Genomic DNA, 14,835 nt, shown 5'->3' with positions numbered 1-14,835 from the left:
AAAGAGGGAAATCTACCCAGATATACAGTATTGCAAAGAATCTCAAAAATAGTGCATTAAATAAAAGACAACAGATGCACAGAAGAATGCACAATTTTATGCACGTGAGCCCTGGGACAGGCAAAGCTGCACTGGTGAGTATCAGAAGAAGCATGATTGCCTACAGAGGTACAGTCTTATAGGGTAACAGCGAATGCTCTATACCCTAACTTCGATGGCAGCTTTATGGCCACATACAACCATCACACACTATCAATACTATCAACACATAAACGTGCAACTATCAAAAGTGCACCCGAACTCTGGGATTTGTTCACTTATTGCATGCAAATCATACATTGTTTTAAACACCTTTTAAATTTAGAGAGAAAGAAAAGAGAAGAAAACAAAGAAGCAATTGGAAAAAGGGAAAAAGGAAGCGGAGAGAGTGAAGTGAGATGTAAGAAGGAAGGTTGTAGAGTTTGGGAACAGCCTGAGAGAAGGCATGGCCTTGTTCAGTCCTGGGGTTCAGAGTGCCTGGATGTGACATTTCCACTTGCACTAGACTATGGCAGCTCAGGTATGAGCAGCTGCTGGACAAATCACTGAAGGAGATGCATCCAGGATGTAAAGGATGTTCTCAGAACAGATGTAAGAGTATGGGTGGAAAAGGAGACACTGAAGATGGACTTTGAAATCTCAATATTAGCTTCCTACTTGGATAAGAGTCTCAGAAGAACAGTCCATGGACAGTGAAGAAAAAAAAAAAGCAAACGACTAAAGAAGTGCTCTGAGCAGAGAGTAAGCTTGGGACTCCGTATGTAAAGAGTACACACACCATGTGCTGGAAAGTACTTAAAGCCAACCCACAAATCTAAGCAAACCTGATGACATTTTTGAGTATCATGAGTAAACAGAAAAAAATTTAAAAGCTTCAGCTTTGTTTTTCAGTGGCCTGGGTTCACTACAGAGGTAGAACTCTTGTCTAGCATGTTTCAGAAGCCAAATGCTAAGAAGTTCTATTAAATTTTCCTGGGAGGCATGAAGTAGTATAATAAAGTGAATATCTTCAAAATTCTGAGAGCAGACAACAGAACTCAGCCTGCTGCCAAATTGGCATTCCATGTAAGAACCAAATAGAGGTGTTTGAAAATGTAAGTTCTTGGAGACTTTTGTAGTTGGTAAGCTATTTTTAAAAAGTCTCTTTTGTAGAATGTATTCAGCAGCATATGAGATGAAAATGTGAGCTCTATGAAGAGGGAAGATTCAAGACATCTCATAGTTAAAGCAAAGTAAGTCTTAAGAATGTAATAAAATGGGTAACACCTGACCACCGGGTGCAATAAAAATGCAAAAGAAAACAAAAGAAAATTCCAACACTAAACATTTAGAAAATACAGTTTTTTCAAATCTAGAGGCAACTACAGACAAGACAGAAAAAGAGTAAGAATCCTGTTTCCCAGGAGAATGTAGGTTACAGATGGAGACTGATTTTCAGCATTGATAGAAGTATGTGAAGCAAAAAATATGTTTGTAAGATTTTTAAAATAATAGAAATGGCACACATAGCTTCCATACTTGGAGAGAAAGTAAACAAAATAAATAAACTTAAACACCAGGTTGAGCTCCAATCTACAGCAAAGCATTTTGGGAGTCCTCACAATGACATTGGGTTGTAGTCAGGAGGGTTTGCTCTTGCTGGAGTCATACAGCCAAGCTGATGGAGGGGGAGAAGAAACAATTGGAAATTTGGGAAGAATCAACACAACGAAAAACTTATCTTCAAAATTATCAGGAAGCAATGTAATTATAAGTGGTTAGTCCATTGATTTCACAGATAAAGAAAATTGAGGTATAGCTCACCAATATTAGACATTCCCAAATAAATAAATAAATAAATAAATAAATAAATAAAAGCAGAAAATGCTTGAAACAAAAGGTTGAAAATTGTACCTCCCCAAAAGCCCACAACCCCCAAATGGAGCCGGAGGAACAACATTAAAGTCAAGACAGTTTAAATATACACACAACAAAAGAGACTATTGAGAAATTTCATTTCAATAAAACTACAACATCCCAAAGATACTTATGTCCTGTCACTATGAGTCATAGAAATATACATTTAAAAATGAACAGAATTCAGGTTACAAGAAGAGGAAGGGGCACAATAGCAGGATAAGACCATAGTGATTTTCCTTCTGGAACCATCAGATAAAAAAGATGTGGAGGGCATATATTTTAAATTAATAACCTTAGTCCTATAGGTCTTATTATGTAAGACATTTATATATTATATGTCTGTAAATATATACTACAAAACATGGAAGAGTTGTAAATACTTATGTATAAACCTTATACTATTAAAATTAAATTTCATTTGAGAATGTTTTATCTTTTCTGAAACATAAATCACTATAATCAGCTAAAGAAATAACATATAATTTGAATAGGCCACTGACAGTGGAATACCTAGTATGTGAATAGGAGATTTCAATCAAGAAGATAGCATGATGAAGAAGATTTTAGGAGTATTTCATTTTAATTAATATTCAATTTTTTTATTTAAAGTGCTAGTGAAAGAATTGACATGACAAACATTTCTGTATTAATGTTCATTTTGGTTAGAGACCTGTCTGCTCCTGACAGCTTCATATATTGAATTCTAAGAAGAAATTGAGCATCTTTGGAGTTACTCCAGTTGTGGTGAGACAGCCACTAGACAAGAAGTGCCTCTGTCCTTCTACAGACAAATTACTGTCCAGAAAAGGACACACTCGGAGAGTAGTCGACTGATTATATCTGCCTAGACAGAGTAATCAGCCCTTAATAATTCTGCAGCACTAAGGTCTGTCAGATGATCCTGGGCCAGAAGGCGGAAAAACAGATGCTCCAACGTTACATAGTAGAGGGAGTGTCCAGGTGTTCAGAGGTCTCTATAAATTGGCTAAGTTTTAGAAGCTATGCTTTGTGCTTCCCACAATTATAGTTAACTCAGTCATTCTGGACTTCTGACAGGGTTGAAAACTTATAGCCTCATAGCCAATTCTGGCTATTTACCTTGAGAGAAAAGATTTGAGTGGATGGTCGTCAGCTGACATTCATCCTAAAGCCAAGGAAAAAGCCAGGTTCAGAACTAAGTGTTTTAGTTAGAAGAGACGACAGAGGTTCTGGTTAGTCAACAAAATGTTGGACTGGGTATGAGGACTATCTTGTACCTCATGGGTACAAATTGGCACAATTATGCTCTAATTGTATTTTGAGAGAAAAGTTTCATTTTAACAGGAAGAGGAGGAGCTAAGGTGGGAGGAGTACTGAGAGGAAGAGAAGGAGTAAGAAGAGGAGGAGAAGAAGGAGAGGAGAAGCTAGGTGATGAAAGAGAGATAGAGGGGGGAGACAGGGAGGCAGATGTTCATGTATCTCCACCAGTCAAAGATAGTTGTTATATCTAGATTGGGTAGTAGGTTACACCTCTGATTGAGCAATACCAACCTTATAAAGCCTATGATTAACATTTAAAAAAAATGTATATGTGCGAAAAGAAAAAGGGGGCATGGGATAGGGGTTTTCTAATGGGGGGAATGGGGAAAGGGGATGGCATCTGAAGTGTAAGTAAAATATCTAATAAAAAAATAAAGTGCTAGTGAAAATATAAAAGAAAATTGAATCCTTGCCATGAATGTGCAAAAGGATACCATTACCAAAGTGTAATGGTATAACTAATATTCTATTCTCCAATGCACTCAAATCAAGAAAATAATCTATAAAACAACAACAAAAAAAAAAAAACGTGAAAATTTTTTTCCTTGTTTGTTTTCAAAAAAGAGAGAGAAAGAAGTCATGGAGTCAGATGGGTGGGGAGGTTAGGAGGATCTGGGAGGAGATGAGGGAGGGGAGACCATGATCAGAATACATTGTGTGAAAAAAATCAGTTTTTAATTTAAAAATCAAACTTGACAAAAAACATAAAAACTTTCTCATGAAATGACACCTCTACTTTTTGTCCTAGTTAGGAGAAATAAAGTCATAAGACATTAAAATAAAATTCTCATTAAAATTTTTAGTAATTTAGAGCAAAACAACTCTGAAGTTCACTGAAATATATTTAGTATAGATTTCCAAAGATTGTTTTAAACATCGATTAATTGATCAATTGTGCGTGTGTGTGTGTATGTGTGCATGTGTGTGTGTGTGTGGGGGGGGTGTAGTGTTTAGGTGTGGATGTGCAATGTGTGTATATAGTATCTGAGGGTGTGTATGTATGTGTCTCTTTGTGTGTGTGTGAGTGTAGTGTTTATGTGTTCATGTGTAATGTGTGTCTGTGTGTTTGTGTGTGTGTATGAAGTATGCATGTACTTCCACACCACAGTGTGCTTGAGGAGGTTAGAGGACAACTGATGGGGAGCCGGTTCTCTGCTTCCAAAATGTGAATTCCTGAGGTAAACTTATGTCCTCAGAGATCCTTAGGCTTGGTGGCAAGAGCTTTTACCTGCTAAGTGTTCTCTCTCTCTCTTTCTCTTTTCTCTCTCTCACATACACATTAAAACAGGATCGTCACTCTATTAAAACGTATTATATGACTATATTACACAAAACACAGTAGTATTTGTATGTGAATAAATAGGTGAAGAAGCAGACAGACATGTGAAGTTTAGTACATGACAAAGTGGACCATTTAGCCAGTTTGACATGACAACTGGTTATTCATTCCCTTTGGTAAAAATAAACAGTTATATATTTAAAGCCCAGAAATAACTTCAAAGTAGATTGCTTTCCTAAAATAGGGTAAGTACAAACCCATGTGAACAAAATGTATTTTAAAGATTTTTATAATCTTTAACAAAAAGTCATTAGGGACAAGTTTGGGAATTGAGTAGATTTAAGAAAGCCAGCTACTCCATGGCCAAAAGTAGCATAAACAAAGCAAGTCGGCCAAGGCATTCACAAAGCATATGAAATAAAAGATCAATATTGTATTTTCCAAGAATTCCTGCAGATTCACAGAGGCTTTTGTAACATAACTTGGCGACTCTCCTCCCCACTAGTACCAGAATCTGTTTCTTATTCCTAAGACTCAAAGTTGACCTCAAGACATGTATGTTTGTCAAGGGCTCTTATTCTTGCTTTCATTTGCTTGCTGCTCTGAGCCCACCATGTGGAGATGAAGGTGAGACGAAGGAGAGAGAACAGGTGGGTGACAAATTGGAACAACCAGACTTATGAATGAGGTCATTGCACTACCTCATCCACATTACACCAACAGAGGGCTTAAATACATGAATAATTTAAGGAGAGGTGAACAGGAGAACTGTCCAGCTGAGCCCAGAGCTAGATGCTGCCCTACAAGCTCAAGAGCGAATAAAACTGTGGCTGTATTCAAGCCACTAAATTGTAGAGTGGTTTGTTATGCTGTAGTAGGGAAGTAAGACGATTATCCATCACTTACAAAGGGTTCCAGTGATAAGAGCAATTGCCTGACTGGAAAGTGGGCATGCAAGTTGGGAAACAAGAGACAGATGCCTATTAATTTGAATCAAAGCTGGAGGAATCTTGCTGACAGGCAGGAACAGAAACTTGGACCCTGTAGTCAGCTTGTCTGGGTCCAAGTCCTGAACCTGACCTTCCTCTACCCCAGCTGTGTAGCTTTGAGCAAGTTACTTCAATTTCTTCATTTCTCCATATTCTCATCTGTGGAATGGACATCAGTCCTTCCACATCTCTGGTTTAACTTCTTTGGTTTTAGTTGCCAGCAAGCAAACATAGTCTAAAACACTAAATGAAAAATGTAAAAAATAGATAATTTTAAGGCTTTAAATGACATGCTATACTAACTAAAGTGATGAACTATCTTGCAGCATATCATTATAATGGTTCTATCTTATTGAAAGTTTTTGTTCTGGCTTCATCATAGGTGTGTGGGTAGAGGAGAAACAGTGTTTGCAGGGTTTGTTGCTACTTAGGGTTCCATTCTCACGAAGAATGAATCCACCAAGGATAAGGAGATGACTGTCAGTCCTTTAGAGTCACTGTGAGGAGCTTCACTTAAGGGTGGTTTTTCTTCTAGTGCTATATATATGGCTCAGTACATGAAGGGAGTCCATGAATCTACACTGTTTTATTGAAGGCAACAGGCAAATAAAGAGGCAGCATGCTTGCTTGTAAAGATGACAGATCACAACAAAATCTTTTCATTGAAGCTCAGAGTTCGGTTTCCTTTCATGCTATTGTAAAAAAAAACCAATTTGGCATCTTATTAAACTTTTTTAAATCTCACTGCTTTAATGAGGTCAGGTTTTACTATTAAAAAATCACAATTCTAAATTTGAGGGAGATTTATTAGATGATACATGAAGAATTCTGTTTAAAAATAGATAGCATTATTTTGATTATAATTGTTATTGACTATGTTTTCTCATTATAATTAAAGACATATGAAAAAAACTAACCAGAGTATCTCACAGCACAAGATAAAGTTATGCAGCAAAGAAAAAAAAGTCATTGAAAAGTCAACAGATTCGAAAGTTTCATGAATTTTTATACAGCTACTGCTGACAATCAAAAATTTCTTACTGGATATTTTATGGCCCACAAACCAACAGAAAGATTATGTACTCAAAACATTTATTGCCACCTCACAGCATCAGCCTACATCAAGGAAAGTCACAAGGGAAAACAAAACAAACAAACAAAAATTTCCTAGAACTCCCTGGAACTACCAAGAAAATCTTGTTAAGGATTCTAAATATGTTTTTGTATAGCCATAAGCACAGATGCCTATGTAAACATGTAGGCATTGGTAGTTGGCATAATAAGACTGTCTGAAAATGCAACATTTAAAAGTTGCCCCTCTTTTGTAGCCAGTATTATGAGTTTACCAAGAACTTGGAATATGGATATATCATTTGAGATACAACACACACACACACACACACACACACACACACACACACACACACGGTACACATTTTATACTATAAAATAAGGAAAACAAATTACGGAACTTCTAGCTCTTCAGCTATAGAGGGAGCTACCTAATATCAGTTTCTCCTCTTGAAAGTGGGATGATGACGGTATCTAATTCCTGGGGTTCTTTTTCTTTTGAACTTAGAGAAGTTAGTAATGTGTGCAGTGGTGGGGCATTGCTTGTCATACAGAAGGCACTTAATGAATCTTTAGCTCTTCTTGTTGCTATTCTGAGTACTTTTGTTGGATGTCACTAAATCTTAAATACAGCTGTGCCTATTTTTAATTTTTTTCTAAATACATTGCAGTTGAGGCAAACTCACCAGTGCCTGCTTTATAATATAAGAAGATCCTCTGAGGTTCTGATAACTAAGAAGGACTTTGGTAGTATAGACATGACAAAAATCAAACAATTTAGATGGGATTTAAGATCGGGCTCAAGATGTCCAGAAAACAGAAAGAATTCAGTGGCCACAGTTTTGTCTTCAGGTACACCTGCTGCTAGCAAATGCATTCTTTTGTATCTGGCAGACGGCAGAGAAATGTCTTTTGCAGGTTTAACTGGCTCAGTCCATTTGAATTATACTGCCTTGAGCCCAAGAAATAACTTTGGTCAGGAAGAATATAAAACTTTTATAAGAAGAAATTACAAAAAGAATAAAATTACAAACTAAACTGTTAAAGTCATCACTAGGCTTGGTTAAGTGAAGGCTTGGGATGCCCACCATAACTGAACACTGTAATGAGATAAACTGAAGCTACTGGATTAGCAGCTACTTAGGACCCCAGATATTCCTAGGAGCAGAACTGTTTCCAAATCCCCCATTTCTTCTGGTTTTTTTTTTTTGGGGGGGGGGTGTTCTTCAGCAAAAGCCCTCTGAGAATTCCATCCAGGTCCACCAGCTGCTTCTCTCATTAAAGGACTGTTGGGGTGGAAAAGGCCAACCGGAGATCATTCTAATGATAGCAAGCACCTCATAAAGAAATCTGCCAAATTTACTTTTCCACAGAACATCACTTTTACAGCTTTTCACGAGTCCACGAGGAAAGAAAGCATCACACATAAAATACAAGTTCCAGAAGTCTTGATGATATTAAGAACGATTTCTTCAGTGTTTGGCATGGGGAAATATCTGTTGCTGTACAGGGTTACCCAAAGAGTAATGTGAGAGGCTCCTACAAAATCAGAGTATTTTTAGAAGGCTTTGAGAACTTTTCAGTTTAAGGTATGCACTTTTTGCAGGCCTGGTTTGCATTTGTAGGGGTCACCTTGCTTTAGTCTGGCAGACAGCAAGCTTGATATAATTAAGCCACAGGTGGGAAGGTGTGACATCTAACAAGTTTCTTAATCACTCTGTGCCTCAGTTTCACAATCTGTAAGGCAGAGAGATTAACAATCTTGGAATGAGGACTATGATGCGATTAAATGAGCTAGCTCCTGTAACACTCTTAAAACAGGAGCATGGTAAATACCTGAGGTAGAAGTGTTTAAATAAATGCGCTTTTAAACAACAGTTTATTATTATTTTTTTTTAATGGCATAAAGATGTAAAAATCCCAACATTGCATAGTGAAGACTTTTAGTAGGTCTGGCTTGGTTTCTTTGGAAAGTGGAGAATCCTGGCTGTGTCCTGAAGAAAGTCCCTGCTCACTTGTACTACTTCTGGTTTTATGCCTGCGATAGCTCTAAAGCCACGAGAAGGGCTTTGTAAAGTCATAATAGAAAAGCCCACGTGGGCAGCCTTTACTCAGCAAAATTCATCTGGCATCTCAAGACCCAATAGATGACCCAGGGCCTCGACTCACCTGGAGCTGAAACTGAATCCTGTTACTAAAAAATCCTTCAAAGCAGACGTTCACTGGGAAGAAGTCTGTGCTACAAGTTTAAAAGTCCCAAGTAACTTTAGATCAAATCCTTACAGGTGCCTTGACTATCTATGGCCCTTTCCTTGGTACAAAGGAGCATAGAAGGTGAAGGAATCACTCAGGCAAGGGTGGGGTGTCTGGCTAGTCTCTAGAAATTATGTCTTGACCTCTGACATTGCTTGCACACCCATCAGAATACTAAACACAACTCTTTGCGTCGTCGCTTCACCTCAGCCCTCTCTTGCCTCTAGACAAATTACTAAGTCTCTGGCAGCACCCAGAATCAAAAGCATCCTCCAGCCAGCTTGTATCTCCCAAGCTTAAGACCTCTTCCTAGTGCCAAACCTGTGACAGATCTGAGGTGTTCTCTAGGTAGACTTTGCAGCAGGCCTGGCCTCAACACGTAACCCTCCCACCTACCCACCTTCCGCCCCCATCCCCTAGCCCAGTCTCTTTTGCCTAAGCATGGTTGCCCAGGCAAAAGTGCTCTTTGGTGGAACGCAGGACCCGCCTCCTGGCTTGTACCAGGCTCTTGCTTAGTACCTTGCCTGCCACCCTGCTTCGCGCAACCCCGCACGCCCCCTCCGGCGGCTCACTCACCTGCAGCTGGGACCCGCTGACGTTGCCGGCGGCCGCGTCCTGCCGGTCGGAGGATCCGGATCCGCGCAGAACCGTGATGTGCAGTGTGAGCAGCAGCAGCCCCAGCAGCAGGAGCAGTTCCGCGGCCAGGCGCACCATCCTCTTGAGTCGCGCGGCTTTAGGACCCCGCGCGGCGGGCGGCGGCGGCGGCGGCGGCGCCGGGGGAGGAGGAGTCGGAGCCCCCAAGCTCGACTGCGCGGCTCCCGCCTCGGCCCCCACCGGGGCCCCGATCCCCGGGCCGGCAGGGCTGGCTCTGGGCTCGGCCGAACGCGCGGGGCCCGGGGAACAGGAGCAGCCGCCACCGCCGCCGCCACACCACAGAGGAGCCACCGCGGGGCCGGGGACGTCCAAGCCGGTGGCCGAGCAATCCCAGGCGCTGTCCGGCGGCGGCGACGGGGACCCGGGGCTGTCCGCGACCCAGGCCCGGCCAGGGTCCACCCTTCTGGCAGAGAGCTTCGGGGGCGGCGGCGGGGCGGGCGCAGCCGAGCCCCCGAGCGCACATGGGCTCCCCAGATGTGGCCGCGGTGCCGCAGCTGGAGCGGGAGCCGCCGCCAGAGGAGCGCGGGGAAGAGGCGGAGGAGGAGAAGGAGGAGGAGGGCTTCAGAGGCCGACCGGAGTTACCTCCACTCTCGGCTCCCCCGCCCCCGCTGTCCCGAGCCACTCACCCTAGGGGCCACCACCTTCCTCACTTCAAGCTCCTTGGGACCTCCAGCCTCGTCGCACCGCTAACCTAGTCCCCGGATGGGCTGGCTCCGGGTCACCGAGGTTGTCACCGTTTGAGGATAACTGGGGGCGCCCCGCCGGCGCCTGCGTCCGCCTTCTCCGCTGTACTAAGTGCTCGCTGCCGAGGTCGCTGTGGCAAAGGGACTAGCCCTCTGCTCGCTCTAGTGCTTGGGGCTGCGAGCGAGTGGGGGTCGCCCAGGCCACCTGAGAAAAGTTTATGGGCAAAGTAGAGCTGGAGTTGTAGGAGTGGAGAACCAAGGGGCCAAACCAGGTGTCTGCGACGCCACTGCGCGCCCTGACCTTGAGCAGCTAGTTTGGGGAGGGTGACACGGTGTCTGTTGGTCCGGAAGGGTCTTGACACGAGCTGTGGGGCTCTGGGCTGGCTGATCACCGGGTGCAGCAGACCGTGCGCCTCCAGCGCCCTGAGCGTCGGAAAGGTGGGGGAGTTGGATTCAGTCCGCGAGCGTCTACTTAAGTGCGCAGTTGTCGCGTGGGAGGCTGCAAGGGACACAGTGGGCGCTGCGAAGGCGCTCGGACGTCAGCGGGGCTCTGGGTGACTCTCAGCTTGGTAGGCTCGAGTCTGGGGGCTCATCCTGGGGGAGCTGCGCCTGGAGGGGATTTGGGGGCTGCCGAAACGCAGCCGCTGCTACTGCGCCACCACCTCATGACCGCAATGCAGCCTCCGGCTCCCGCGAGCGTCTCATGCCTTGCAAGGGGTGCGGCTGGCGAGCGGAACGGCTGTATGATAGACCTGGAGAGCGCGGGATCCTTGCCTCCGAGGCTAGAATGAACAGGGTCCAGCGTGGCTCTGGCTCCCGCCTTCCCCAAGTGGCTCGAGTGACGGGCGCTCTGTTAGGCTGGAGACTTTTATACTGTGTTCCCTCCGCCTCCTTCCTCCCCGGAGCCAGCCCAACCCTTCCCTCCCGGTGAGCCTATCCCTAGTCAAGCGAGAGCACGCGTTCCCACAACCCTTGTCACACATTGCCATTTCTCATCCGCAACCCAGGACCCTTGGACAAATCCTTCGATTCTCCTTAAGTGAACGAAATTAAATAAACAAATAAAACTTTATTACCGGCATGGCACTCTCCTCTCTTTTTTTACTTCTTTCTACGACCACTAGAAACGGACAGATTCTTAAACTGTCTTTAGAGTTCAAATCTTTTCTTTGGAAACTTTAAGACAAATTTCTTCGCCACTCCAAAAATTCCTTGGGTTGCCGTAGCATTTTACAGAATTTAACTAGTTGTGGCTCAGCGTGCTGTTTGCATCTGTTTGTATCCGGTTACCCGACTGCCTCTTTGAATATGCTGGAAACATCTTTAAAATTCTAGCCAAATCCCGCAGCTCATTAATAACTTGGCAGCTATTTATAAAGTGCAGGACGGTTATCTTTTCCTTTTCGTTAACGGTGGGTTTGCCCTCCCCGGCAGAGTGCTGGCTTTCAACTGTTAGGCTGCTTGGCATCCCATTGCTATCTTCAGATTCTGAAATACCAATAATTGTCAACTGGAGCACCGAGGGAAAAACTTGAAACAATAAACCTTGGTGGTTCAGATGGGAGATCAAAGGGGATCCTAGCAGCTTTGGAATCCCATAAGGATTCCCCTGCGTGTTTTCTAATTAGAATCACTTAAGAGTGTCAGGCAGCAGAATCAGCACACAGGTGGAATACATAAATTAAGATGGCAAACTAGAATCCTGTGACCATAGATATGTGGACTTTCCAGGTGGTGATGTAGACACACAGCAACAAATGACTCCTGTTGCCAAAAGCAGGCTGTTCTAGATTAGGGCTGAGGAGATACTGGTATTTTGTCATTTTTTTTTCCCCTACACAGTCTCCCCATGTGAGCCTCAAATGCATTTCTCTCATCCAAAAGTTATAATTTTTTTCTCCTAAGGAAAAATGACTAAAGAAAAAAATGTGGAAAGAAACTCTTGCAAGGAATGTAAATTCTTATAAAATTATAGATGGAGATTTAAAGATCAAAGTCTTCGTAAAATGTTGTAAAGTTGTAAATTGAGTTTGGGGTCAGATGTTTTTATTAAATGTTGAACAAATGTATGAATGAATGCTACTGAAGTCCCTTCAATCTGGGCGACCCAAATTCCAGATGAATTTATACTCTGCTGAGCACATACCAGTAGCATGCACAGAGGAACACTACCAGCAACAGCCTGCTTCTGAGGGCTTAGGAACATTGACTTACACAGTATATGAAAAGGGAGCCATGTGTCTAATGTGCCACCAAATTCTGTTTCAAGCACATTTCTGAAATTGTCCCAGTAGCTGATGAAAGTTTGAATCCTACATTCTTCAAAATCATCCAAGATATGTATTCATATCTTTATCACTTACTGTATTCCCATAGAATGTGTCTATGATCCCAGAAGACCTGGATTAGGCCATCTCTGTAGTAGAGCATTTTAGAAGCCTACTCAACCACAGTATACTATTTCTTTCTATCTAAATTTACAGCTAGAAGACATTGTCCAGCCACATTTGGATCTAAGCAGGAGTGTGCAGCCTTGGTACTTTTAAGACTCCTGAGTGATTATCAGCACATACTCAGCCTTCCCTTTCACTATGGCAGGCCTAGGAGGTAGAAGGAGGCCTTATTCAGAGTGTTGTTCAGAAGGGAGCCATTGAACTAGAAATATGTGCACTTTGTTCAAGTGAAAAAATACCCCTTTTTATTCAAGTACACATGATTTTCTGATATTTACAACTATCGTTACCTCCCAAGACAGGTACAATCTTCACAGATATCTGACTGATCATCATAGTTCTAGGTTTGAGTACAGGACACACACACACACACACACACACACACACACACGATGTACTTTGATCATATTCACACCTTTGTTACCCTTTCCTTTGCCCTCCTCACCATCTTTCCTGCTTTTGTGGGTAGATTTCTATTGCTATGATAAGCCCCAGGACTAACGAAACTCAAGGAAAAAAGGGTTTATTTTATCTTACAGCTCATAGTACATAATAAAGGGAAGGCAGGAACTCAAGGCAGGAACTGAGGCAGAGGCCATGGAAGCGTGTTGCTTTCTGGCTTGCCTTTTCAGGCTTGCTCAGCCTGCTTTCCTGTATATCCCAGGCTCATCTGCTCAGGAATGGTACTTCCCACAGTGGTCTGGACCCTCCTTTATTGAGTAGCAATTAAGAAAATTCCACAGAGAGATGCCCACAGGCTAATGGGATAGAGACATTTCCTCAATTGGAATAAGATGACCCCCTTCTCAGATGATCTTGGCTTATGTCAAGATGACGAAAGAAATTAACAACTGACACACAACTTAGTGTCAACCTGACACACAAATGCATCATTATTGAACAATAGGCTTTAAAAAAAATTCACGAGATCTCTGTATTTAAAGATGGTATCTAGAGACACACATTTGATTTGTATTCACTTCTTGTGAGGAGCAAGAAGTCTAGTGACACTGTGCACATGTAAAGCTTTTGATATTTTGTGGAAAAGAAAACCACCAGGAACCTAGTGATGCAAGCTGATGGCTTCTAGCATCCAGGGATGAAGTGACAAAGGAAAAGAATGAGCTCATGATAAAGTCAACTAGCTTCAGATGCACACAAACAATCTAAAAGTTTCTAACTGTGCCCTGGAAAAGGATCTTTTTTCTGGAAGCCATACAGCCCAAGTTGTTGAAAGTCAACCCCAAGGCCTCATTCTAAGATTGACCAAGTGACAATGAAAATTCAGCCCCAAGCTCAGAGGGTGCAATCAGTTAAAAGTAAGGACACTAGCTGATACAGAGTGGGATTTTATAACTTCTGATGGGTAATATTTTTTGTCAACTTGACTGTATCTGGAATCAATTGAAATCCAAGTGGCTGTGATGAGTTTTCTTAATCAGATTATTTGAGAAAGACCTCCCTCCTGGCATCAATCTCTCCCCTAGTTAGGTTTTCTACTGCTGAGATAAACAGCATGGCCAAAAGCATCTTAAGAAGAAAGGGTTTATGTCACCTTATAGCACATATGTCACCTTGTAGTCTATCATGGAAAGAAGATAGGATGGGAACTCAATGCAGCAGTTGAAACAGAGGCCACAGAGGCGTGCTGCTTACTGGCTTACTCTCCAAGGCTTGGGAAACCTACTCTCCTATGCAACCCACCTGCACAGGGGTGGTGACACCAACAGTGGGTTGGGGCCCATCTCAACACTATACATCAATTCCATTTCATAGCAATCATTAATCAAAAAAAAAAAAAAAAAAAAAAAAAGACTTGAGTATAGGCCAGTCTTAAGAATGCTATTTCTCAACTGAAGTTCCTTCCCCCAGATGATCCTAGTTTATGTCATTTTGACAAAAAACTAACCAGCATGTCCTTTCACATCCCTAGTGGGACTTCCTTTACTTTAATAGGATAGGTTTCTTTGTGGTTGAACAGAACTTATTATATTATATTATATTTGTATGCATATACATACATAGATATCCATTTTCAAAAATCTGTTTATCTGTTGATAGCTAGGCTGATTCTATATCTAGGGTGTTGTTAATAGTGCAGCATTAAACATGGGAATGCACTTATTTTTATGGTATCTTGACTTAGGTGTATATATACACTTCAGTTATTTATGCCCAAGAGTGTTATAACTGGATCATATGATAATTTAATTTTT

General features: G+C 42.2%; 1 protein-coding gene across 1 annotated transcript in view; it reads right to left on the bottom strand.

Annotated features, from left to right (window-relative positions):
* Ism1 (isthmin 1) overlaps nucleotides 1–9,664 on the bottom strand; it is a 78,413-nt gene extending 68,749 nt beyond the window's left edge. Inside the window, exon 1 of the mRNA XM_034496256.2 lies at nucleotides 9,406–9,664. Within this exon, the coding sequence (XP_034352147.1) occupies nucleotides 9,406–9,543 (138 nt within the window). The 5' untranslated portion in view covers nucleotides 9,544–9,664. The remainder of the gene's footprint in view (nucleotides 1–9,405) is intronic.
* Nucleotides 9,665–14,835: the final 5,171 nt, after the last annotated feature.

The sequence above is a fragment of the Arvicanthis niloticus genome, chromosome 2, assembly GCF_011762505.2.
Source record: "Arvicanthis niloticus isolate mArvNil1 chromosome 2, mArvNil1.pat.X, whole genome shotgun sequence".
In the NCBI taxonomy this organism is placed as follows: Eukaryota; Metazoa; Chordata; class Mammalia; order Rodentia; family Muridae; genus Arvicanthis; species Arvicanthis niloticus.
The sequence above is the reverse complement of the archived record's forward strand: the minus strand, read 5'-3'. Positions and strand labels throughout refer to the sequence as shown.